Here is a 25,067-nt window from a genome sequence, read left to right on the forward strand (position 1 = left end):
CACTTGTTATATCAGAATAAATATCAAATGGATGTAAAACATGAAACCATAAAATATGAGGACAAAGCGTGAGCAAACATTTATGAAGTCCTCACCAGGGAAGGCCCTCGGAAACATGGCATAAGACCCAGGAGCCTTAGGAAAAGATCGATAAGTCTGTCGACATAAACGTAAAACTTCCATCAGGCAGGAAATACAGCATGAAAAAGACAAATGCCAAAGTGGAAGGAATATTGGCGACACACGCGACTCTCAAAGAGTTACCAACCTGGACAAAGAGCTCTGTCCTCAGGTTAGTGGGAGACAAACAAGCGAGGGCAGATTGTCGGTAAGGAACACAAACAGGCGGTTCGCAAGTAAATGACGGGCCCATAAACACTGGCAGAGATGTCCAGCTTCAGCGTGTGATTGAAGAGATGTAAATTAAAATCCAGTTCCAGGCCTCCGAGAGTGCCTTCCGCAGCCCAGCATCTCCAGGAAGCAGAGTCCCAGTTTCCACTCGGTCAATGACAACATTCTTCCCAAGATCCCGAAAAAGCCCTGGTTGGCTCTGGATTTGGCTCTGAGCCGGGGAGATGCATTCTGCTCCCGGGCAGGCTCTGTAATTAGTAAACCATGTGATTATCCCTACTGTGTAAACATTATCCGGAGTGGGACTTGAAGATGTTTCTTGGAATCCTCTCCTGCTGACCTTTTTCCTCAGGCCTCTCGGCAGAGTAGTTGGAAGTTTACACTGCGAGGTTCCAGAGGCCACATCGCACGGTTTCAGGGTTCTCTCCTTAGTTCTATTCTTAGCATCACTTACCTTTGAGAAGAGCGAAGCCCGGGGCCCTCTGACATGTGAGTGGCATCTCCTCCCTCCCCCCCCCCCCCCCCGGGCTGCTGCCACAAGCCCATCCCGACCCCGTGGGCCACCACGGCTCGCTCCCCACTTCGATCCCCCCACCCGGACGGCAGAGTCCCCAACCCACTCAGCCATGTCCCCTGAGCAGAGGCTTTGGGACACTGCCTGCTTGGGCCTCAAGGAAGACCCCTCCGGATGGGCAGGGACAATCGTCCATAGGTTCGATGGTGACAGCTGCCACTGAGGGAGCCTTTACAAATACGATCGGATGCGATGGAATGACCCTGTGTGGGTACGCTGTTGTCCCCATCCCGTAGGGATCAGTAGAGGGAAGCCTAAGGACTTAGCCCCCAGCCACGGCTGCAGGAGGTGGGACTGCAGCTCCGCCTGCCAGACTCGGAGGCCCAAGCTTGGGAGGACGTTGTGACCGTCTCCGTCAAAGCCAGACTCCAAGCTGAGGGCTGACCGTGGGGAAGATGGGGTGTGTGTCCAGGGAAAGCAGGGGAGCCATGTGCACGAGCAAGGCATGGGGGAGATGCGGCGGGATCAGGGCTTACACGGTGAATGACCCATGAGGCGAGGGGACCACCAGCCTGACCTCCCGCTCAGCCCCGCCAGCCCTGGGTCCCCACGGCCCCACCCTTCTTCTGACGTCTCAGCACATCTCTGTTGTCCCGAGGCTGGAGCAGAGGCCACCGGGGTGTGACCAGCGGCGTCTAGCCTCCAGCCTAAACTCCTACTGCGTGGCACTCTGCACCTGCAGGAGAACGGGTGTGAGTGGGCACAGAGATTGTCCAACCCAAGGGGCTGGCCAGGGTGAGAAAAAAACAAGCCATCTGACCCGTGTGGCCTGCGAACGCACACTGTGCAGGTCGGCTTCTGCGTCAATATAAAGGACTCAGGAGATCGCAGCCCAGGAGCTCAGGGTGCAGCAGGCCAGTCCCCGCTGTCCTGCTGTCCAGCCACCTGTTCACACGTGGGGTTCAGGGCAGGGAGGCAGGCAGGAGCTCTTGGGGCTACTTCCCAGGAAGACCTGAAGGATGCTGGGCCCCTCCTCCCTTTCTCCCCCCCACCCCCCAGCCCCTGGAGGACGTTTCCCTGGTGTTCGTGTCCATCCTTCTCCATCCTCCCTGCTAGCCAGCTCGCTGTGCGAAGTATCTCCCATGGAGGACCCCAGGAGAGGGGGACAGAAACCACCTGCCCGCTGGGGGCAGAGGCGAACCTGGGGACTCAGATTCGCTTCATCCCCTCTTCACCCATCCTCACTCTTCTCCCGCTCTTTCCAGGGTCAGCCGGGCACTCGAGGTTTTCCTGGATTTCCGGTAAGTCGGGAGGGCTGAGGTTAGCTGTGTCCCCGGTGACCCCTGGGCCTGACTGGGTTAAACTTCATGTGGGGCCAGCCTTCGAACTGCTCTTGACCTTCCAAACTCGGGTCAGTAAGGACCCTTTCCTGCAGCCTCTCACAGAGAGCAACTGAGAGTAGCTGGCACTTGGCCCAGAGTGCAAGAGAGGACAGGGAAACCCTTAGGGAAATGAAGAGACAGTAGGACGGGGACAAGTGAGCGAAGTCACAGGCTAGGTAAACCCAGCAGGACACTGGAACGTGAAAGAGATGATGCACCTCCGGGAAGCAACCCCCAAGCTGGTCTGGAGAGATCCACCTACAGGAGACAGTGAGGCGGCCCCCTGGATGTCCTGTGACCCCTGCCCCAGGGATCTAAGCCCGGCTCTGAGAGGGAAGGCAGGGGAGCGGCTAGCTCTCCTTTTCTGCAGGCCCTGGTGCTGGCCAGCCCCAGGCTTTCTAGAAACATCCAGCTCACTTGCCACTCGGAATGAGGAGGAGGTCTGTGATTGCCACAGTGACTCTCATCCATCAGCTTGTCTCTCGTGCCGGGCACTGGACAGGTGGCATTTCGTTCACTCCTCACAAAGACACTCTCCCTTCATGGAAGACTCTATTTTCCCCATTTTAGGATAAGAAATTGAGGCCTAAGTTTACCCGTGGTCACATAACCAGTAAGTGGTCAAGCAGACACTTGAACTTTTCTTGGGAGTCCAGAGCCTGTGTCCTTGACCACTGCCCAGGCTGCCTCTACGGCAGGACACCTGTGATGCTGTCTTTAATGTGGCTTCTTTCCTCTTTCAGGGTCCCATTGGGCTAGACGGCAAACCGGTGAGTAGACCCTCTGGGGCTGTAAGCTCTTCTCCCTGACTTAACCCAGGTCACTAACCCTGGGTCCTTAGCCCTCTGCAAGACCCTAACTCCATGAGAGAAGCTCCAGATGGAATGACAAGTTCCTGGGGTGGGATATTGTCATCAGTGGGAGGCGGGAAGGGCCCCCCGACCCCAGTGGGCCTCCCCTGGGCACAAGTCCATGACCGTCAAGCTGGGCTCTCAACATCCTGGGCAAGAGCCACCCCTAGAAGCTGGTGTTTCTGAGGTGCCCTTGGAAGGGGCTATGTTAGGGAGTGAGGCAAGGACGCAGCCTGGAGGGAAGAGGGGTGGAGGGCTCAGGCTGCTGGCTCTAACTGGAGCCTGGGCACCCGCTCACACCTGCCCCCTAGCACCACCAGGTCGCCTGCCCCTCCCTGTCTCCTCGGGTCTCCCATCCCTGTTGGGACCCATGTACACCCAAGTCCACATGGAGTCTGGGTCCCCATCCACAGCTCCTGTCTCTGTCCATTTTAATCCTTTGGACTTGGACCCTAGACCCCAATGTTCATGGGGGAAAGGAGACCCCTGCCCACTCCTAGGAAAGAGTGAGCTGGGGAGAGCTCGACCCCTCTGATGCCCTCAGAGATTACAAGGGAAGGCAGGGGGTGCCAAGCCCAGCTCTATGCACTCACTTCTCCCCCCAAGCAGCTGGCATCCTCCAGATGAGGGCCTGGTCACCCGTCTGGTCCATCCCCCACTGCAGACCAGAGCTAAGCACCACGAGGGGTCTGGAGGCCATTTGCACTCAGCTCCCAGGCCCCGGCATCCCTCCACCTCCCCCGGGTGTGCGCCTGGGGCAGGGGCTCTGCAGGGGCTGGCAGCTGCTAGTAAGACCCAGCGAAGGGCAACAAGCAGATGCCCCACCTGAGCCAGCGGGCCCAGGACTGGGAGCCAGAGAACTGAGGAGGAGGAAAGATGTGTGCACAATGAGCGGCGGGTGAGGAAGGGGGCAGGCAGGGGCTTCTGGGCTGCAGCCTACCTGGCTCTCACGCTCTTCTCCTTCCAGGGCCACCCCGGACCCAAAGGGGAGATGGTAAGACCCCAGCTTTCCTGCCTTCCCTTGAGGGGTGGAGAGGTCAGCCTGGCCCTCGTGGGCCGCGGCCAAGCGCCACCCGGCACAGGGGACCCACAGGGACAGTCCTATGGCTGCCCCCATCGTCACTCCCTAGCGTCCTCACATCAACACAGGGAGGAGAGGTGGGCAGGGGGCTTTTCCACCTGAAAAATGAGGAAAAGGAGGTCCAGAGAGAGTTCAGTACCACCAGTGCTCCACAGAGGAAGAGGCTGGTGCTCCCAAACTGCCACAGGTCTCTGCCTCTGCCTTGGGGTTGAGTTTACATTCGGTCCCCCGTCCTCGCACTGGGGGTGTGAGGAGCCCATTGAGCACTTTCTCTACACCCGCACCCCGCTCTGGGCGGCCCCAGGGCTCCAGGCACTCCTGTCCCTGCTGGGCATCAAGCAGACTTGGAGAAGGGGACGGTTGCCCCCACCTTCCCCCTAACCCCTTTCACCTCTGCAAAGCCTTTTAAAGAAATTTTCTGTCCCTACAACTCCTCCAGGCTACTCCTTCCAGAAGGGAAAGGCTCCCCTTGTCAGGGGCCACCCACTGCAGGGGAGGCGGCCAGTTCTCTGGGGACGGGGACAGATGGGCCATTAGGAGTAGATGGGCCAGCTCCCTGGGCTGCCTTCCAGGGTGGTCACCTCTACAGTGTGAGGTCCCACCTCCTGCAGAAGGGTCTGGAATGTGCAGGGCGGTGAGACTGGCACGGCAGGCTCCCCGGCTCCCCGTCCAGCCCGGCTCAGTGCCTGTCCTGCTCCAAGGGCAGACATGAGGACACTCTCCACTCACAAGTGGGGCACAGCCACAGCGCAGGAGGCCAGAACCCTGCCTGCTGCAAGAGGTGGCCAACTTTGTGGATGGGAAGGGAGCCCCAGCCTTCACCCTAGCTCCCCCTAAATTGTGTGGGACCCTTGGAAGCTCAGCTCCCTCTGGGCTTCCACCTGTCCCGTCGACTCAGGCCCAGCTAACATAATTGAGGGTTTTCTATGTGGTGGGCACGAGGCTGGGCACTATGCATGTCTAACCTCCTCTATGCTCAGCCTAAGCCTGGGCCCCAGGTCCTACTAGAAGTAGCCACTTGACAGCTGCAGAAACGAAAGTTCAGAGAGTCTAAGTAACTTGCCTGAAGTCACACAGCTAGAGAGCATCAGAAACAGAATCCGAACCCAATTCTCTAGGTCCTTCCCTCCACATTTCATTGCCTTTCTCCCTCCTTCTTTCCCCTCTCTCCTGCCCTATTTCCCTGCCTCCTGCCTTCCCCTTAACACATTCTTAGGGAGTATCTGCTCTATGCTGGGCACTGAGCCAGGTGCCAGGGGTAGAGACAGGAGTCAGAAAGACACTGTCCTTGCCGTCCTGTAGCTCACCGTCTACTGGGGGAGCAGGTATTAAATAACCACTCACATAATTAACAAACCGCCTTGGCAATCAGTGCTGTGCCGGTTAGCCTGAGAAACCTCCGTGTAACAGCACCTCACCCAGGCTGAGGGTCAGAGAGGCTTTCTGACAAAGGCTTCAACTGGGGCCCGAGGGATGAGGGTTTCACAAAGAGAAAAAGGAATGGGAAGGAGCATTCTGGACATGGGAGAGCAGCATGTGCAAAGGCCCTGGGGCAGGCAAGTGCTGAAAACATCCACAGAACTGGAAAAAGGGTAGTGGGGTTCTGGAGGCCGTGGGCAGAAGAGCTGGCTTTGGAATCCAGGTGCCCAGCCAGCTTTCCTGCCCGTCACAGCCACCCCCACTGCAGGTGCATGTCCTGCTGCCCCTCCCCTGTTCCCAGCATGGCAGTGCACATGCACGAAGCGGTGGAGACTAAGACAGGAACACTTCCATGCTGCCATTGTTCTAGAGGCACAGGGGTTTAGATGCCAGGAGTTTGGGGCCCTTGTTCCCTCAACCCTTCCCTGCCACCTTCTTCCCCTTCCTAGTGGCCTGGCCCTGCCATAACACAGTCCGTGGCAACCCAGAAGTAATAGTAACGGTCAGCTAGGCACTGTTGTGTAATCCTCACAGCAGCTTATTATCCCCACTCGACGAAAGGGGAGATGGAGGCACAGAGTGGCTGAGTATGTTGCCCAAGGCTACCCAGCTTCTAAATGACGGAGCTGGGATTGAGCCCCATGTGGTGGGATCGCACCACACCTCCTTTCTGCTGCAGAGCCCTTTGTCCTGAAGGAGAGGAACGCTTCTACGGGGCCTCCTCTGCCATCTGTCTGCCCCACCCCACTGAACGACCCATGTGTCCCCCTGTCCGGAGCTAACTCAGGGGGGAAAGGGAGAGGCCATCCCTTGTCCCGTGAGCCCGCATCAGTGTGATAGATCCTCTGTCTGCCTCTCAGTCATCCGTCAAAATCTGACAGGCCACGGAACCATTAGGCTTCTGTTTGGCTTGGCACAGGGACCCCGCGCTATTAATTCAACACCCTGTCTAGTGTAATTATCTTGGCCTGCTTATCATCTGTCTTTCTCCCACTCACCTCCATCCCCAGATGGCTCCCCCTCTGCTAGGCATCCAACATGGGGGGCTGGGGCTCACTCTCACATGCTTACCCTCTGTCCTCACTTCCAAAGGGGATCACCCCCAGCCCTCCCACCCCATAGGAGCCCCTAGAACCTAAGGAAAGGTGTGGACAGGATTGGGGATCCCACAAGTGCCATCAAGGAGAGCCGGGACCCTGAATGCACATCTTCTCCCACTGCTCAGGGCTGCCCTAAGGGTGGGAGGAGTTCATTCACACCAAGTGCTCACAACAGTGCCCAGCAGAGCAGACGGGAGGCAGGACAAGCACCCTAGCGCATCACCCGTGACCTATCTTAAAGGGGCAGCCACTATTCAGCAAGAGCTAATTGGTGCCATGTGTGGTTGGGCCTTGAAATATTTAAGAGAAACTTGAAATCCAGACTCGTGTCATACTCTCCTTGCTCTTAAATGTTGGCAATTCATTGAAATAAAACTGCGTGGCAGCAACACAATAATACCTCTGGGGACCACTGTTGTGACACGGGCCACCATCTGGGACATCTGGATTGCATCCTGCAAGTCCCTGCAGCCCCAAACCTTTGTATGGCTTTCTTCAGCCGTGGGCCCTCCCCTCCTCATCATATGCCTCTGTTCATCATGAGAAGGGGTGGCCGGTCACCTGCAGGCTGCTTCCCTGCCATGCATCACACTCTGCTGGCCTTACGCTGAACACATGGTCAGCCACATGGGCTGCGATGCCCCATGGATTGTCCCAAAGGCCACTTGTCCCCTCCCATTGTGAGAATTTCCCAGGTTGTTGGTTGGTCCCATTGACAAGTCAGGGACAAGAGAGGCTCTTTTCCCACCCACATGGGCCCTTCCCAGGAGATCCTGAGTTCTTTCAACCCCAAAGAGGCTGGTGCAGCAGATGGATCTTCACAGGAGCCCAGGATGGTGGCTGGAAGGGACCTCAGGGCCCCAGGGGCAGAGCACTGCCCGTGGCTCCGGCCAAGTCTAGAAGCCCTGCCTTCAGGGGCCCAGTTCAGAGAGTGTGGGTGAGAGGAAACAGCTGGGCCTTTGCAGTCAGCAAACCTGGGCTTTCGTCCCAGCGCCACCACTCACTGGGCTGCAGGGCCCTGTCTCCATCACCTCGTCTGGGAAGCGGAGCTGACGCGAGCGTCTTCTCCATGGGCCAGTGCGGGTGTGGGTTCGGCTCATACTGAAAGCCTGCCTCAGAGCGCGTCCTCAAAGTATCCCCTCTTCCTCCACACCAGCCTCGGGTCAGCTCCTGAGACAGCCAGCTGAACCCTGTGTCCTCCTCAAAGTACTAGGGTCCACCCTGACCCCAGGCTTCTTTCTCAGCCCTACAAACTTGACAAGACACCCCAGAGGGTGCCCCAAGGCCCCTTGTGTTCCTCTCAGGGGCCCAGAACATGGCTTAGGTCACCAGCTCCCTGCTCCCTCTCTTCACCAAAGGTTTCTCCAAAGGCCCCATGTGTCAGCAGCATCGCCCCCAGCACCCCCCTCCACTGCGCATACCCCAAAGCCCTTCTGACTCGGTGGGTTTCCTGCTGAGGCAGTGCTAGGCAGAAGATAGAATGGGCCAGGGTCTCCTAGAGGCTTTCGACCTCTACTTCTTGGCCCCATGAGGGGAGGAGATGGGCATGCATGAGGCAGGGCAGCCCACAGCAGCAGAGCACCACTTGATGTGTACATGCAGCCCCCTTCACAGCCAGCCCATGAGAGGGTGATGGAGAGGAGGAAGAGGAGGGAAGGCCCCTGGGCTTCCCCACAGGGGCCCAGGGCACCCTGAGTCACTCCCATTGACGGAGGAAGAAGCTGAGACTTGGTGTACAGGCCACATCACCTAGAACATCCTGGGCACAGGAGCACAGGCCATGGGTGGTAGGAGCCCAGCCTTCAGGACTCCGTGCATTCCCTGCAAGCCCCGGCCCCCAGCACGCCCCGCGCATCTCTGATCCTGCCTGCCCTCTGCGCGCCCACTGACCTCTGTGTGTTTCTTCCCTGCAGGGCCTGACGGGTCCCCGAGGACAGCCGGTTGGTACCTCGCCCTAATGTTCCTCAGCAGGGAGGTTTCGGGCCCCTGTGGCCTTCGCTTCACTTTCTAACTGCCTTTTCTGTCTCTTCATAGGGACCTCCAGGACAAAAAGGAGAAAAGGTAAGCCTGATGGAGGTTTTCTAGAATTTTCATCATAGGAAACAGCCTCCCTAAATGTAGAAAGCAGTCCAAAGCGATGGTTTTCGGATGTTAGTATTCATTAACAGGACCAGGGCATCCCTGGTGATGCTGCGGTGGATGAGAGACAAGAGGGAGGGTGTTCTGGGTGATGTTCTCTCCTCGGGAGGAGGGGAGGCTAGGAGCCTGGCCCCTCAGACTCCTTCTCTGCCCCTCCTGCACGTACACCCAGGGTGCTCCCTGATGCATCCCCACGGGCCTCTAGGATTTTGAGGTGTCCATTTGTAAACCACTCACCTGGTTCCCTTCTTGGCCTCATACATTTGCCATCTCCTTAAATTTCTCATGGACACTCTGCTGGGCTCACCCTGCACACTCTGCTGGGTGCACCTGGCACCCCCAACCTCAGAGAAGGCATCTCCGAGGGGTCCATGCCCACAGCCCCCCTCCGTGTCTGCACTTCCCATCCAGAGGCTCCTGCTTGGGGCAGTGCGATGGACCCACCCAGAGGTTTGACCTTTTATGGAAGATACCGCCAGCCAGGCATGGAACATAACTCCTGAATGCGGTCATGGCAAGTGGGATATGGCAGGAGAATCCTGCCCTGTGTCCCACGTCCCACGGGACCATGTCCAGGCAGGCCTCAGGGGTCTTCCCCGCTGCCAGCCAGCGGGAGGGAGTGAGTTTGATCTCCTGCCTCAGAGAGTTTAGTCCAGGACCAGAGCAGGGCTGGTGGGCGGGGGGGGGGGGGGGGGGGGGGGGGGGGGGATGAGTACGTGTGGTATGTCCCCAGGTCCTGAGGATGCCTCTGAGGCACAATTTCCCCAGAGTGCCTAACACGGTCCTCTGCTTCCCTCCCTTCCCCAGGGGCAGTGTGGAGAGTACCCACATCGGGTAAGTGAACCCCTGACACTGATCCATCCCCTGGGCACAGCCCCCAGCTCAGCCTCGTCTCCCTGGGGCCCCCAGCACCCACAGAGGTTGGCCAGAGCAGTGGCCGTGGGGGTGGCCGTCCCCCAGCCCTGGAGTGTGCCTGGTGGTCAGCAGCGCGCTTGTGCAGGGCTGGTCTCCAGGGCTCACGTCCGCCCGCCCGTGCACGTCTCTGTGCATGTGCCCCTGTGCTGGCTGGCCCGCAAGCCTCCCAGCGTGTGCGTACTGGAACTCCGGGTATCTGGTCCTGCGACTCTCTGCACACCGCGCCCTCTGTAGGGCTGTGCAGCTTGTGTGAGTCTGTGAGTCTGACTCCCTGCCCCGCGTGTGTGTGTGTGTGTGTGTGTGTGTGTGTGTGTGACCGGGTGTGCATGCCTGGCTTCCTGCCCTGGCTGAATCAGAGGGACTTTCAGCTTAGTCATTGTTGCAGATGACCCAGACCTCAATGGTGGGAGATAACTGGGGGCTGGCTCTATCAGTTCAAGGATAAAGTCTCTGCTTTGCCTCCTTAGGAATAGAGGAGGCCTTCTCCAAGCAGAGTGGGGACTCTCTGGGCTGGGATGGCCTCCCAGTCACCCCCATGCCCTAGCTCCTTCCTTTTCCTTGCTTTTCCCCAGGATATAGGGCCCAAAGCCTGCTGTAGTCCTATTAGGAAGCTACAAACATAATAGCAGGAGGGCATTCTTGGAACACAGAGGGCAAAGATGTGGGCCTTCCAGTAAGACCTGGGACCAGAAACATATTGCTCTCAGACCCTAGGATCTTTGGGTGCCCAGCCCTACACCATGGGCCTCATTGTGCCCAGAAACACACGCACAGTGTGGCTTCCCTGGCTGCCACCCCCATCAGGCAAGGGGACTAGAGTCAGGCCTAGAGTCGACCTGGCTATAGAGGGCCACTGGGAGGGCCTTGCCAGCAGCATCCAGCCACTTGGACTCTGACCCCGGAGTTCCTGGGCTCCTGGGGAGAGGCTGCAGGCGGTCTTCAACATAAGCAGTGGGGATTGGGGGTTGAGGCCAAAGCTGGGTTGGGCTCTGGGCAGGGGGCGCAGGCCGGTGGCCACGCAGACAGAGCTAGCCTGTCAGCGACATGTGCTCCAGGAACGCAGGGGCGCTGGTGTTCCGGCCAGCCTGATCCTGATACAATAATAGAAGGTCAGCTGTGTTTATTTGAAACGATGGACTCACAGGATTGTTATGTTACCCGAAAGAAAGACAGCATCCCCCAGCACAAAAGACAACACGACAGCAGACATGTTGGCGGTGTGTCATCCGTCCTTAGTGAGTGCGGGGGAGGAGGAGTGGAGGTGGGGAGGCTCTCTGCCCCTCGATTCAACGAGAGACAGAGAGAGAGAGAGAGCAGTGATGGAAGCCTCCAGAAGCATCTTGGCCACAGAGTGCAGCAAAGCTATGACTGTGGCAGGGTTAGAGACCAAGTCAGGCAGGGGTGAGAGCCGATTTGGACAGGGCAAGGCAGCTGGCACCCCCTGTTGATCTGGAAGTGGGTAGGAAAGCAGGGAGCATCTAGGGAGAATGGTCTGTTGGTGTTCTGAGGGGTCTGCAGGCATGACGGGGGTGGCAGGCCTCCAGGATCCTGCCTCTGCTCCAAGAGCTAACCAGAGATCCTGCCTCTGCTCCAGCCTGTAGCATCCCAGGGAGGGGGTGAAAGAAGGGGGGAGTGGGGCGTGGAGTACCCCGGGACAGGGAACAGGCAGCTGGTGTCTGTGGGCTCTGGCACTCACGCCCCGGTCGCCCTGTCTCTGCCACCTCCGTCCCCTCCCATGCCAGGAGCACCTGAGCAGCACCCTTTCGGCTCTGCGCTCCAACCAGATCATTACCCTGAAGGTTTGTGGCTTCTGGAAGGTCTGCGGGCCCCTCTCTGCTGAGAGGCTCCCTGGACACAGAACCCAACATTGCACGTCCCCAGGCCCCACGGCGGGAAGCAGTGGGGCTCTCGGGGCAGCCGCTGCCCCTCAAGGCAGCAGGACCCGGAAAGGCCACAGCAGGCTCCCAGGTCTCAGTCCAGGTGGGCCCCTGGGTCCTAACACTCATCCCAGGGGCCTCGTGTGAGGTAAAATGCTTTCGAAAACAAGGGGTCAATGATACGCCACCCTTGTCACACAGCCTCCAACTGCTTCCTGAAGCCCTGGGGTGCTCAGAGAGGCTGGAAGCAACGAGAATGTCCAGAAATGAAGATCACAGTAGCTAATGTGATTGAAAGTTGCCTGCCCCAAAAAAGTGGTTGAACATGCTGGAGACATCTTTGCCCAGCCTTTATTTTCCAAACCCACCAGCCCCGGGGAGGGGGGGGTGGCGGGGGGGTGCACGGAGAGACCTCAGAAGCACTTAGCTCGTGCCCACACTGGCCACACCCTCGGCCGGCTCAGCCCCCGGGAGCCCGACTTGGCACTGCCCGTGACCATCCTCCCCAGATTCGCTGACGCTAGCCTTTCTCGTTCAACCAAAAAAAGAGCCCAGAGTTTGCCACACACCAGCCTGGCCTCAAGTCCCAATTTAGCTGGTCCTGTGGGTCCCTCCCGAGCCTCTGCCTCTGCTGCCCCCGTCCACCGCCAGGGACAGACGAGGGGCCGACAGCGCAATGGTGGGCTGTGTGCCAGGGGCCTCTGTGGCCCAGCCGAGGGGGGCCACTCTCCCAGTCGGGGGTGCTGCTGGCCAACACCCCAGGGGACCGTGTGCCGTCCAAGGGCAGGCTCGGCGCTGCGCCCCTAGACGGCGAGAGGGCCCACCCACACCTTCCCTCCCTGCGCCTCATGCTCGCTAATCACTCTTTTCTCTTCCTCTCCTCCCCTCCCACTTGGCCACCCTGCCTTCCTGGCGACATTCGGCATCCTTCTGAGCATCTGCGATCTTTGGCCTTTGCCCTCTGGCCTTCCAACTCATCTTTCTCCTCAGCTGCTGCCTCTCCTCAATTCTGTGCGACTGGCTCCACCCCCAGTCATAAAAAGACGGACCTTCCAGGTAGACACCGTCCCTTTGTCGGGACCACGCGTGGCTTCCCCGGGGGCTTGGCAGGGCTCCGGGCCCCGACGGGCCAGCTGGGGCTGGAGAGAAAGCCAGGACCTCACTCTACTTCAGTTCGATTCAATTAGACAAAACTGGCCCCGTGAATGGCACAGATGTGGAAACACACGAGGCCCGAGCCCAGGAGGTCCCCCCACTGGCACACGCCACGGCTCCCCAGAGCCGTCAGCAGCAACAGCAGCGCAGGGTGCCGGGTCTCACAGGGCCGAGCTCGCCTCATTCCTCCGACCACTTTATGGCTTAGGCACGATCATGCTCATTTCGCAGATGAGAAAGGCAAAGTTCAGAGACACCCAGTCGGTTGCCCGAGGTCACACACCCAGTACACTGCAGAGCACCCAGCTTCTGTGACTCTCATTAGCTGCGGGGTTGGGAGCAAATTGCCTAACCTCTCTGTGCCTCCGCTTTTTCATTTGTCAAATGGGGACATTAAGGGTCCCTGCTGCGAAGAGCTACGGTGTGTGCAAAGCACTTGGGATAGCTCCTGCTATTATTAAATTGAGGCTCAGAGGAGTGAATTTGTGCCCAAGGTCACACAAGCAGCGAGAGGCAGAATGGGAACCCGGCAACCAGGTCTTCAGACCCCACATTTGTGGTCTCCATTGGACTACACCCTTTATATTTAGAAATGGATTGCTTAGCACTTGATCACTTGTAATCTGAGTTTGAGGAGTGAGGGAATTTGCCGAGGGAATGTAGCCCACAACCAACAGGTGTAATCGTTGTGAGCAACTGCTTCCTTCTCCCTGCCTTACGAACCCAAGGAGGCTAGGGTAGGGCCAGGTTACAAAGAACAGAAAACAAGAGACCGCAGAGCCAGGGACCCAGGCACAGGCATTGCAGCTTGATTCTGGGCCGGGCAGCCCACGGCCGCCACTTACACCCCAGCCTTCCTCACGCTGTGCGGGAGTTAGGTGACCCCCAGGGCCGAGGGGATGCTGGAAGGGGCAGGGCTCCGAGATGCTCTCTGAAAGCCCGACGGCAGGGCCCGGAGCCACCATCTGGCCACACTCAGGAGTCAGGAGCCCAGGGGCCAGCGGTTCAGGCACCTGATTGAACAAGGCTGAAGAATCACTCCAATTAACAGCTAAAAATACAGAGGGCCACGTGACGCGTGTGCCACCCGAGCCTGCATATCCCATTACAGCAGCCAAATCCTCGAGAGCCTCCATGTGCTCCCAAGGCTTACTCCAGGCACGGCTCTTCAGGGGGCCCACCGGCAGCTCAGAGAAGCACCAGCAGCCCCCTGTCACCCCCCCTACCTGTGTCAGACCCCATTCCAGAAGAGCTGCCCTTGCCCTCACACTGGCCATTCACCTCGGCCCCCAGGAGCCACCTCCTGGCCTTAGTTACGTTAGATGCTGTTCGTTAAGCCTCGCTGGGCTCCAGGCGCTGCGGTAAGAATGCCACATGGATTATCTGGTGTCATGTCACACCGGCCAGCGGGCGGCGCAGGTGCCATCATAATCACGCCCACCTTACGGATGAAGAAATCGAGAGGGTGCCCAAGATCCCATCCAGGCCACTGCACGTCACTGTCTCCCTTTTCAAGGGCAGGGCGTGGGAGCGCCAGAACTTTCTGTGCTGCCCTGATCTGGTTTCCAAAGTAGAGAGGGAAGCATAGGGGCCCCTTCCCCACCCGCCGTGGATCGTGCCTGGAGAAAAGGGTTTTTCTGCGGTCGCCCATCACAGGACGTAAAAAGGCCTGCCCATTTCCTATCAATAAAGCAATATTGATTTTACAGGCTCTGTAAGGTGCTTAAACACTGGCCTAACATTTGCTGAAAGAGGAAACTATATGAAATATGATGTACTTAGCAGATGGTGTTGGAGGCCATTTCCAAAGTGCAGAAAGTTGGACAGTGAGTAGTTTTTTCTGGGGGCTTATTTGGAACGAGTAGGAACAGTGTGGAGTTCCGGGTTTGGGACCTGGCTCCCCACAAATTCTCCATGTGACCTCAGTCAGGGAGCTCACCTTCTCTGAGCCCGTTTTCTCTTCTGTGAAATGGGACTCGTGACCCAGGCTGCCCCTGCCTCCTCCACCACGGGCACCCTGTGCCCTCCCTCGCGTGGCTTCTCAGAGGGTACGGCAGGATGAAGCCCGGGCCCCAGCATGACCGTGCTGGGTGCCATCCGGGCGAGGATGTCCCGGCCCAGGGAGGCTCAGGCAGCAGCTGCTGGAACCCGACAGTTCTCGTTCTGAGGTTGCCCACCCCTGTTTCTCCTCATCTTTTCCTCCCGTGGGGTTGCAGCAGGCATCCTCGGCTCCCCCGTTCCTACAGACGGTAGGAGGGTCACAGAGGGTCACTGGGAGCACACCGAGAAGGCTGGCCGGCCTGCAGCTCCGGCCGCCTGTGTCCCCCCACATCCCAGCCCGGAGCTCGCATGCCTGCCAGGTGGTTCTGCCTCAGTCTGTCTGCAGGGATGGGCCTCTTCTCATAGGAGCTGAGCCCAGACGGTCCCCGGAGAGGTCACTTAGAAAGTAACATGAAAGCTTTGGTCCAGATCTAGGATGACTCCGGTTGGCCCCCGGCCCCACAATGTGGGTCACATGGACCAGGCTCTCTCCTCTTCCTGAGGGAACACGATGCCACCCCTAGCTCTCTGGGCCCTCGGCCCATCCTGGACACGGGCACGGTGGGTGACAGGGGCTGGGCTCAGAGCAGCTGCCTGAGGAGTGGGGGCAGGGCACAAGAATGCTAATGGGGACCCCCGACAGGCATACAGCCCTTTATAGTTCCCAAAACTCAATCAGCTCAGGGTTGCCAACTCAATTGTTGTCTGAGGCCAAGCACAGATGACGTAAGTGACAGAAGCAGGCAGCCTGCAAAGAGGATGGGGAAGCGGGGAGTCAGCCTGCCTCTGTCACTTACGGGGAGGGGGGGTGGCCCCCGCCAGAATGCAGGCCTCGAGTGCCAGGGCTCCCAGTGTGACATCAGAAGCCCCCAGTCCAAATGTTTTTACACAAGAGCTCTTGCCCAATTGTCTAGTGAGCCAGACCAACTTCTGTGGCCTCTGACCCAAGGGCCTCCTTTGACACTCGGGGCCAGAGAATCAGACAGCAAAATGCTGCGGCTGGAAATAGGGGACCGCTGCTCTCACTCAAAGCCTGGGAGGCCCGGCCCAGAGAGAGGATGTGACTGGCCACGCGGAGGGAGGGGCCGAGGCAGGCCAGGCTGAGGACCACGTGGACTGGACCCCGGCTATCTGACCAGGCCCGGAGCATGCCCACGGTCGGGCAGGGTCATCTTGCTCACTCCTCTACCCCTGCCCCCTGCAGGGTTCTTGCTCTAGGGCCAGCTGCTTGTGCAGCAGGTCCTCCCTGGACCCTTCCTCTCGGGGGCCTCATGTCTTGGCCGTCTCCTTGCTGCCACTGGTCCCTGCATGCAGTCACCACCACAGCATCATCACCATCACGCCACACCGCCTTCCCACCAGAGCCCCTGATGGGGCCTTCACTGGGTGCATGGCACTGGGGTGGGAGCCACTCCCCAGCCCTGGGGCTCTCCCTCTAACTCTCGTTTTCACCAACATCAGGGTGAACAGGGCCAGGCCGGTATCCAAGGCCCACCAGGGCCACCAGGCCCCCCTGGACCAAGCGGACCTCTGGGGTACCCGGGACTGCCAGGGCCCATGGGGCCACCCGTAAGTTTTCCCTTTCTCTCTCTACCACCTCCTCTCCCAAGAGTTATCCAAAAATTCTCTGGAAGCATCCAAACTGTGCATAACTGATAAGAACCTGGGTCCCCACTAAAGGGTCCACACCTTGGCAAGGCCACTGGACATGGGTGGCTCCTGCAAGAAGTTACTGGGCCCCGTTCACCTGTTATGCTCTGGTTCTGAAAACCCAGCTTCTGGGGCCAGGCCTCAAGTCCAGTCATTGCCTTTCAGAGGCCGCCCCGTTCTCAGCCTCAGCAGAAAGGAGCTCGGAAAGAACGTTCCCAGGGCCCACCCTTTGATGGGTGTCCCCTGACCCCTGAGCTGTAGGAGAACCTGAGCTGGGGGCAGTGGGTTCTGAGGCAGATAGCAAGGGCACACCTGACCACCTGGCATCCTAACGAACATGCCTTTGCTGCTGTATGTGCGCTTTACAGTCTTGGGCCACCTTCCAGCCAATCTGCATGTCTAGTAAGCCAGGGAGATACCGCATCAAGCCTGAGGATCGGATGGCTACTGTGGGCCAAGGGGGGCGGACAGGTGCCCCCTCCAGGCGAGACCACACTCAGGCAATAGTAGGTCAGGTCGGGTGTCCACTAAGCCATCGGGTTTCCAAGCTCTGGCCAAGACCCACGCTCTCGGCCTACTTGGTGCAACAGAGCAGGGGAATCACTCAGCAGGCACCTGGACCTCTTTGCCGAAAATGGGTTCTATCAGTCTTAGAGCCAAGACCAATGTCCTATGTTCCTGAAGGAAGCCGACCTTGCTCAGCAGAGCGTCGGTTTTGCCCTTGGCCCTGCCAGCCTTCGAGGGAGCCTTCTGTCTCCTTCGGCCCAGGGTGCTGCGACCACAGCACTCAGCCATGGTGGGGGGATTGGGGGCAGGGGTGGGGGTGGCCCAGGGCCTGCGGGAGCCCAAGGGAGAGGCCAGGGCAGGCTGGCTCCACCGTGGTCTGGGGCAGAGGTCTGGGCAGCAAACACGGGCAGGGACAGGGTTAAGGGGGAAGTCTGTTTAATAGTGTTTATTTCACTGGGCTGAAAAAAAAAAACCTATTTTTCCTTTTTTTTTAAGATTTTATTTATTTATTCATAAGAGACAAAAAGAGAGAGGCAGAGGGAGAAGCAGGCTCCCTCGGGGGAGCCCAATGCGGGATTCAATCTCAGGATCCTGGGATCACGACCTGAGCCAAAGGCAGACACTGAGCCACACAGGCGCCCCCTGTTTTTCTTTCTTAGGACAAAAGCATCATCCACGCATTATGAAAAATTTGGAACACAGACAAAGAAAAAGCTTTAAATTGTCTGTTTTGCCATATCCAGAGTTCACCATCATTAACATTTTGGAGGGCCCCCTTCCATTTTTCTCCTTAGACACATCCACATGTAAACATCTTCCAGGTTGGTAACAGTCTGAAAAAGGTAACAGGTTGTGTCCCGTTATGTTTTTCACTCAACACCATAAACCACACCCTTTCCTAGAGCAGGAGTCTCCCATGGTGTGGATTGTAGGGCTGCTGGGCCCATTTACAAGTAGGTAATGAGCTCCCTTCTGTAATATATATCCTTGAACGTAGATGTTTGTGTGCATCTCTGATGCCTTCACTGCAGTAGATTCCCAGAGGTGGAATGGCCAGGTCAGCGATGTCACTGCCAGGCAGCCCTCCACGAGGATGGCCACCTTCCAGGTCACTCGGCCTCGCACCTGGGCCCATCAGCTGCTCCAGCTGCCAATGCTGAGGCTCGGTGCGGGGACCCTCCAGGCTGGCCCACAGCTCTGGCCACCCGGGGCACCCAGCTTGGCAGCTCAGCTCGGTGTGAAACCTGACTTGCCAGCCCTCCTGCCCAGCTTGACCTCCGTGATAGATGTTAACTATCGCTGTGTCGTGGGATCCCAGGAGGAAGATTAGTCTCACTTCCATGGGTTTGTAGATGGGAAAGTGGAAAACCTGAAAGGAAGTGAAATTTAGGGAATGAAACCAAACCAAACCAAGAGAACCAAAAAAACTCCTCAAAATCCACTTCTTTGAGGACCCTTACCGCCCAGACATGTTGGGTTCCCACGCACTGAACCCAAGCCAGGTGGTTTTCTTTGTTAGGTTGTTTATAAAGAAAAAAACCAGCAAGCATGTTTTGAAGCCGACTGAAACAGCCCAGACTTGGGCATCTTGCTTTTCTCCTGCCCGTGTTTGCTGCCCAGACCTCTGCCCCAGACCACGGTGGAGCCAGCCTGCCCTGGCCTCTCCCTTGGGCTCCCGCAGGCCCTGGGCCACCCCCACCCCTGCCCCCAATCCCCCCACCATGGCTGAGTGCTGTGGTCGCAGCACCCTGGGCCGAAGGAGACAGAAGGCTCCCTCGAAGGCTGGCAGGGCCAAAGGCAAAACCGACGCTCTGCTGAGCAAGGTCGGCTTCCCAGGGAGGGGTCCCAATCAGGAGGTGGGAGGGTGGGGACCCGGACCAAACCACACTGTCAGTTTAACAGGCTGCCGCTGACCTATTTTCCAGCGGGTGAGCACAGCAGAGATGCCCACAGCGCCTGCATGGCTCCAGAGGGAGCTGTGAGCCTGTTGTCCCCACATGTCCTCAGCAGATTTCAGATACCGTTCCAGAATCTTCTAGATCTCGTCTCTAGCATATCCAGAACTCATTATAGCTACTCGAGCACTCCTCTGCTCCCAGCCTCCACAGTAAACACACCTAACCACACTGTTTGCCAGAACTTTCCATCTCCACTCACCTTCTTCTTGCCTCCACAGGGCTTACCCGGGCCTCCTGGACCAAAGGTGAGGGCCCTTCGGGTGATGCGCTGCATGGGCGGGAGAGCTGTCTGCGGAAGGAGGGGAGACAGCACTGCAGGCTACTGGATGAGGAGCTGAGAGTGACCTCAGTGAGAGATGGGTCACATTTGACTCACTTCCAAAGTGCCATTGTCCTCTGGGGAACCACCTGGGTCCCCCAGAGATTGCACTTTGGTGTCCCCAGGCACACTTCCATATGACCAGTATGGAAGCCATGGTCCCATCCTCCAAGGAGCTTAAGGTCTGGTTGGAGACTCCAAGGAGCTTAAGGTCTGGTTGGAGACTCCAGGTTGATGCCCAGGACACTGTCACAACATCTCAATGAAAGGGTGTATCATACAGAGTCAGAGCTAGAAGGGTGACCTTTGGGATCATCTGGTCTCTTGTGAGACCTTGTTTGTAAGCCCACTGTGTTAACCTGACTGTCTCTCTGAAGCTGGGGGCCCTGAGGCCCTGGGGACACAAAGTTGCAAAGCACTGCCCCTACCCAACCATTTTATACATGTGGAGGCTGAGAGCCCTCAGGAAGAGTGACTTGTCCAGGCTCAACAGAGAGTCATTGATGGAATCAAAACCAACATTCGGGTCTCCTGGGCCCCTGCCAAGTTGACCCTGTCCACCTCCCTCTGCCTCTGCAAGCTGGCGACTTGTTCTGAAGAGAATGGTCTCTGCTGGCCACACAGGAAGCAGAGCTATTGTTCCAGGGAGGGCCAGAAGTCGGGGGGGGGGGGGGGGGGGGGGGGGTGGGATTTGCAGTCATTGAGAAGAGGAATGGCGATGTGAGGGGAAGAGTGCGAGCCAAAATTTGGCATTTGGAAAATCCCACTAATGGTCTTCTCTTTGTTCCCCCAGGGAGACCCAGGAATCCAAGGCTACCACGGCCGGAAGGTAAGCAAGAAGGGGAGGGGAGGACCCTACCCCCCAGTAGTAACCCACATGGGGCTTCACCACAGTGCATACAGGGTCAGGACTTGGTCATGCACATGTATTTTTGCACACACACTTACTTGCCCAGTGTGAGCCTCACATTTGTGAGGTTGGCCAGACAAGAGTTCATGTCTCCACTTGGGGAAGGAGAAGGCTCAGAGGGGCAGGGCCTTAGGCAATCAGGGGCCCAGTCAGACCTCAGGACCAGGTGAGTCTCCTACCTCCAACCTGGGTCGCTATATCTATACTGAGGCAGGCCAGGTTGTCACTGGCCCCCGAGGGCCTGGTAAATGGGAGCAGATTACCAGGCCCCGCCCTAGGCAGAGATCCATGCTAAGCACGGTGAGGGATTCCGAGATAGGGATCCCAGGCCTGCTTTCTGGCAACTCACGGTCCAGAGAGACAGATTCCTATGAAGGCAGATCGTGCTAAGCTCTCATCACAAAGCATCATGTGAATATGGGTGGCGGAAGGTAGACAGATTAATTCCAGGTTGGGAGGAGTTTGGGAAGTCTTCTGGGAGAAGACAACCTGTGAGCTCAATCCTGGCAAATGGGTGGGTGTATCAGTTATCTAAAGCTGTGTAACAAACCATCCCAAACTTCCTGGCTTAAAACGAGGATTTATTTCCATTCTGGTTCTGTGGATGGGCCATCCGGGAGTGCTGCTACTCTCCTCTGGACTCACTCATGCAGTTGCATTAGATGTCAGATGGAGAAGCCTCCAGATGTTGGGTGGCTGGTGCAGGCTGTGGGCTGGGTGGCTCTGTTCTCCCCAACATGGCCCTCTCAGCGCCCCCCAGTAGGCTGTACAGGGTTTCCTACAGTATGGTAGGCCCAGGGCAATGTTCAAACCTGCCAAGTCTGAGTGCACAGGAGCTTTTCCAGAGTGGTCATGGGCATCATGCTTTCTGATGTCCTATCGGTCAAAACAAGTCACATGGCCAAGTCATGCACGTCAGTGGGGGGAGGGGAGGGGACTCAGCCTCCCCTTCTTGAAGGAGGAATAGCAAAACATTAGTGGCCTTTGCCAAGCCACCACTGTGGTCCTTCAACCAGCAAATCTGAGGGGACCTGGCCTTTCAGACAGGGAAACAGTGTGAGCAAAGCCCAGAGGTGGTCATTACAGTAACAGTAACATGCAAATCATCTCAACAGTAGTCACCACTTACTAAATGCCTACCGTGTCCCGGGCTGTCCTTCGATGTGACCGAGCTGTGGGGCTGTGGGGCCAGTACTGTTCTCCTATTCAACAATTGAGGAACTTGAGGCTTGCCTAAAGTCTCGAGGCTCTTAAGTGGCAGAGCAGGAACTCAAGCCCAGGCCTGGGTCCTTCCCGCGGTACCACCCACTGCAGGGAGCCTGTGCAGACCTCCAGACCCCAGCACCAGGAGAAGAAAGGAGGCAGGAAGGAAAGGGAGGACAAGAAGGGGGAGGGATTTGGGAAAGGGAGAGACTGCTCCGGAGAAGCACATTCCTCGGACTCTATAATCCGGGGCTGCCATCACCGCATTGTTTTATGGGTGCTTGGGGGGTGAATGGCAAGCCCGGAGAGACCTTTAATTAGTCCTGCATAAACTGAGAAGTTTGTATGGTGTCAGGAAGTGGAAATTATAGCCTTTGCGGTTGCTTCCATCCACGCACACAGACTCAAAATTTACTGCCTCCTGGTGCAGTGCAGGCGCAGAGGTTCCCCCAGTGGCTGGCCACCCTACTGTGGTGGGCATCTGCATTCGAGGGCCAACTGGAAATCTGGTTCATCCAGAAAGGAGCTTGGGGGTCTGTTGTCCTGAGGATGGGAGGCCTCAGCTTGAGGCTGGGGTGTCATGTGACTCTCCGGAGGCTACAAGTACCCGTCCCACTGTCCCAGCCCCCCTGGAGCTGTGGGTGTCTTGAGCCAGTGACCGCTATATGCAGGCAAACGTTTGCTTCCCATCGGAGCTCTGAGATAGAGGCTCATGCCCAGGGGCAAGTGCAGCAATACTTCTCATCTCTGGTTCAGCCAAAGTTCACTCACTCCCGGTCCCACCTGGTCCTTACCACGGCCCATTAGAGCTCATTATCCCCCTGGTACAGATGAGAAGTTCAGAGAAGTTAATGCTTTGCCCAAGGTTGTACAGCTGGCGAATGTTCATGCTGGAACTGGAAGCCAGGTCTCGCGAGCCCAAGCCCAGAGGCCAGTCTTCTTGTCCAAGCACAGAAGTGAGCGTCTACTCAGAGGGTCTCAGCCCAGCCTGAGCTAACTGTGCACAGACCATCCTCTCTGTGCCTTGGCCAGGATGTGGGGGCCTGTCTCCCAAGCTCCTTCTCTGTCCGTCAGTTCTTTTTCTCTCGCCTCCTCTCTCTGCTCGGGATGGGGCACTGGGGTGGGGACAGCTAGAGACAGCTGGAGGCTGGGCAGATGGGTTTGCCCCCACCCCACCACCCAGGGAGGAGGGAGGGCTGGCGGTGAGGACACCAAGCTGGGACAGAAGCCATGGGACCGTCGCCTGTGTTTAGGGTGTAAGGGGAGCTCATGGGGTAACCAACAGACCCTCCACATCTGCTTCAATTGCTCTGTCCCAGCGACTTGATACACATGCAGGGAGGCCTTTCTTTCAGCATCGGTGGAATTTTACTCTTAGCAAAGATGTTTCCTGGCCTGCAAAGTTTGCTAATGATTAGTTCCGTCCATCACCACCCCCACCCCCAGGCAGCTGGACCCAGCCTAGCATCCTCTCAAAGGCCAGCCAGGCCAGCAGGAGCTTCTTCTCTAGATCCTTAGGATCAAAGCCCGGTGTGGCCAGCAGGCCCCATGCCGCCCCCCAGCCCTGCTTGGGACCAGCCCTTCTGCCTAGACACTGCAAGTAGTGTTGCACACCCATGTGGTACCAATTTGATCCAAATTTATGGCCACCGATCTACTTTAAATATGTTGTAAGATGCAAAGTGTGTTTAAAACATTACAACCTTGGCTCTCTTTCAAGGGGATGGATGGGTATTGTCAGACTATATGTGGATCACAAAACCTGGTGAGAGCTTATCTGCAAGCGTGTCGGAGCTGGTCCATCTGACATGGCAGCGGGGGGGTGCATTGACGCACGGGCGGTCTGGGTGGTAAGGCTTGGGGTTCGCATGAAGGACCGTGACTGAAGCACACAGTCCCTTCCCGCAGGCTGGGGACTATGCGTTTTCAGGCCAGGGGAGGCAGGATGTGAGAGCCTCACGCCAGAGCTGCTTATAGCTGCGGTTACTTCTGCTGTTACTTACTGGAGGCTATGGGGCTCCCAGGGGAGAAGGTCAGATGGGCCCTAAGGTCAGATGTCTAGGGCACCAGGGTGAGGGCGAGAGGACCAGAAGCTTGCCCACCCAGCCCAAGTAGGCCCCCCTGACTCTACAGCCATGCCGGTCCTTCTCACCCCTCCCCAATCCTTCTACAAAGGGGCATGATCATTCCTAAACCTAATTTACAGATGAGTAAACTGAGGCCCAGAGAGGTGAGTCCAGGAAGTAGCAAAACCAAGTCCTTACCCCAAGGGACTTTACTCTGTGGGCCTTATGAGCGAGGAGAAGGGGCAGATGCCATCATTTCCAATTTCCGGGAGGCCCCTCCTCCCCTAGAAAGAAAGAAGGTGGAAGCTGAGCTGATGTTCCTGAGAGAAAAGAGGCTGTAGCTGGATTCGGGCCTTTCTCAGAGCTTCCTAGCCTCTCTGCGAGCAGACCTTGGGGCCCTTGATGCATTTCAGTCAAGGAATCTGGAAAGTGGAGTGTTTTGTTCATTGGCACTGATCCCCCAAATTATTCCCCCAAGGAGTTTGCATAGTCCCGCGACTTCCATTAAAGGCAGGAGAAGACAGCCTGAATGAGGCCCCCACCACTGCCATTCCTGAGGCCCCCGTACCCCTCTGGCTCTCAGAGGGCCTGAGGAACCCCAAGCTGCACGCAGCATTCACGTGCATGCAGCAGAGCACTCCATGCAGACGGAAGCCGTAGATGCAGGAGCCTTCTGGGGTGCGGACGGCACTTTCTTTCAAAACCATGAAATCCCACCGGGGACATGCAGACCATTTCAATTAAAGCAGATCAGGGATCTGAGACATGGGCCTCAGATCGGAGGCCTCGTGGGGGCTGAGAGTCTCACCCTGCCGGCCTCCAGCCCCCAGCTTGTGCTCTCTGGGCCCTGTTTCTCCCACACTCCAAAGCCCACGGATTAATTAGAGCTGACTTTTCTTTTTGGAGCTAACTACAAAATCAACCGATCTCAAATCGAGATTACAAGCCAGCCGCCCTTCCAAAGCCCCGGCCTTCGATGGGGCGCCTGACCCCGGTAATTCCCCAGATTACTTCCTGCCGGTCCTAATTACCAGAGGACCTGGCATCTCCCTGGTTCCAGTCCTCTCCTGTCTGAAGCTGGCTAGGGCAGCGAGGAAGGAAATGAGCTGCCTTTTCCTGGAAGGGAGTCCTAGGAACCCTTTAGGGCAGAAGGAGACGTGAGCCCGCCTTGCCTGCTTTCCCAGCCCAGGGAAGGGCCCTGGTCCAGGCAGAGGCCAGAGCCGCCCGCTGGCCTCCCCCTGCAGCCCTGCGCGCCCAGCTCTCAGACAGGCCTTCCTCCTCCCTGCAGAGAACAAAGAGTCTGTGTGTGGAGCTGCTTCATCCGGGCCCTCCCCTGGTGCAGGGCTGCAGCGGGAGCTCCACACGAGGGAGGTCCATTCATCTCCCCACACTCCCCTGGCCTGACCCCTGCTTAGCTGGGGAACTGACCTTGAAGCCCCCCACCTTCCTCCAGACTACGTCTTCTTGCCAAGTCCCTGCCCTGCTCATTCAACAAACAGTAAATCACCAATTAAGAGGCCACTCCCGCAGGACAGGAGTGTGGCCATTTTGTGCTCCAAGGAGCTGGCTTTCATCCTGTGGTCTTGGTAAGCGGTGGGTCCCTCCACGGAAGCGGGGACCAGAATAGCCA

The 25,067-nt window shown here is 57.6% G+C and overlaps 1 protein-coding gene across 17 annotated transcripts in view; it reads left to right on the forward strand.

Annotated features, from left to right (window-relative positions):
• COL13A1 (collagen type XIII alpha 1 chain) overlaps positions 1-25,067 on the forward strand; it is a 148,649-nt gene that overhangs the window by 80,531 nt on the left and 43,051 nt on the right. For 11 of the 17 annotated variants that reach the window (XM_038534174.1, XM_038534187.1, XM_038534171.1 and 8 more), the window contains 10 exons: positions 2,131-2,166; positions 2,991-3,017; positions 4,066-4,092; positions 8,612-8,638; positions 8,733-8,759; positions 9,645-9,671; positions 12,620-12,685; positions 16,286-16,393; positions 19,158-19,184; positions 20,052-20,087. In XM_038534174.1, the coding sequence (XP_038390102.1) occupies positions 2,131-2,166; positions 2,991-3,017; positions 4,066-4,092; positions 8,612-8,638; positions 8,733-8,759; positions 9,645-9,671; positions 12,620-12,685; positions 16,286-16,393; positions 19,158-19,184; positions 20,052-20,087 (408 nt within the window). Of the gene's footprint in view, positions 1-2,130; positions 2,167-2,990; positions 3,018-4,065; positions 4,093-8,611; positions 8,639-8,732; positions 8,760-9,644; positions 9,672-11,494; positions 11,552-12,619; positions 12,686-16,285; positions 16,394-19,157; positions 19,185-20,051; positions 20,088-25,067 lie in introns of all 17 variants that reach the window. The other 6 variants (XM_038534172.1, XM_038534188.1, XM_038534186.1 and 3 more) reach the window with 2 other exon arrangements.

This window comes from Canis lupus, chromosome 4 (assembly GCF_011100685.1).
Source record: "Canis lupus familiaris isolate Mischka breed German Shepherd chromosome 4, alternate assembly UU_Cfam_GSD_1.0, whole genome shotgun sequence".
NCBI classification, from domain to species: Eukaryota; Metazoa; Chordata; class Mammalia; order Carnivora; family Canidae; genus Canis; species Canis lupus.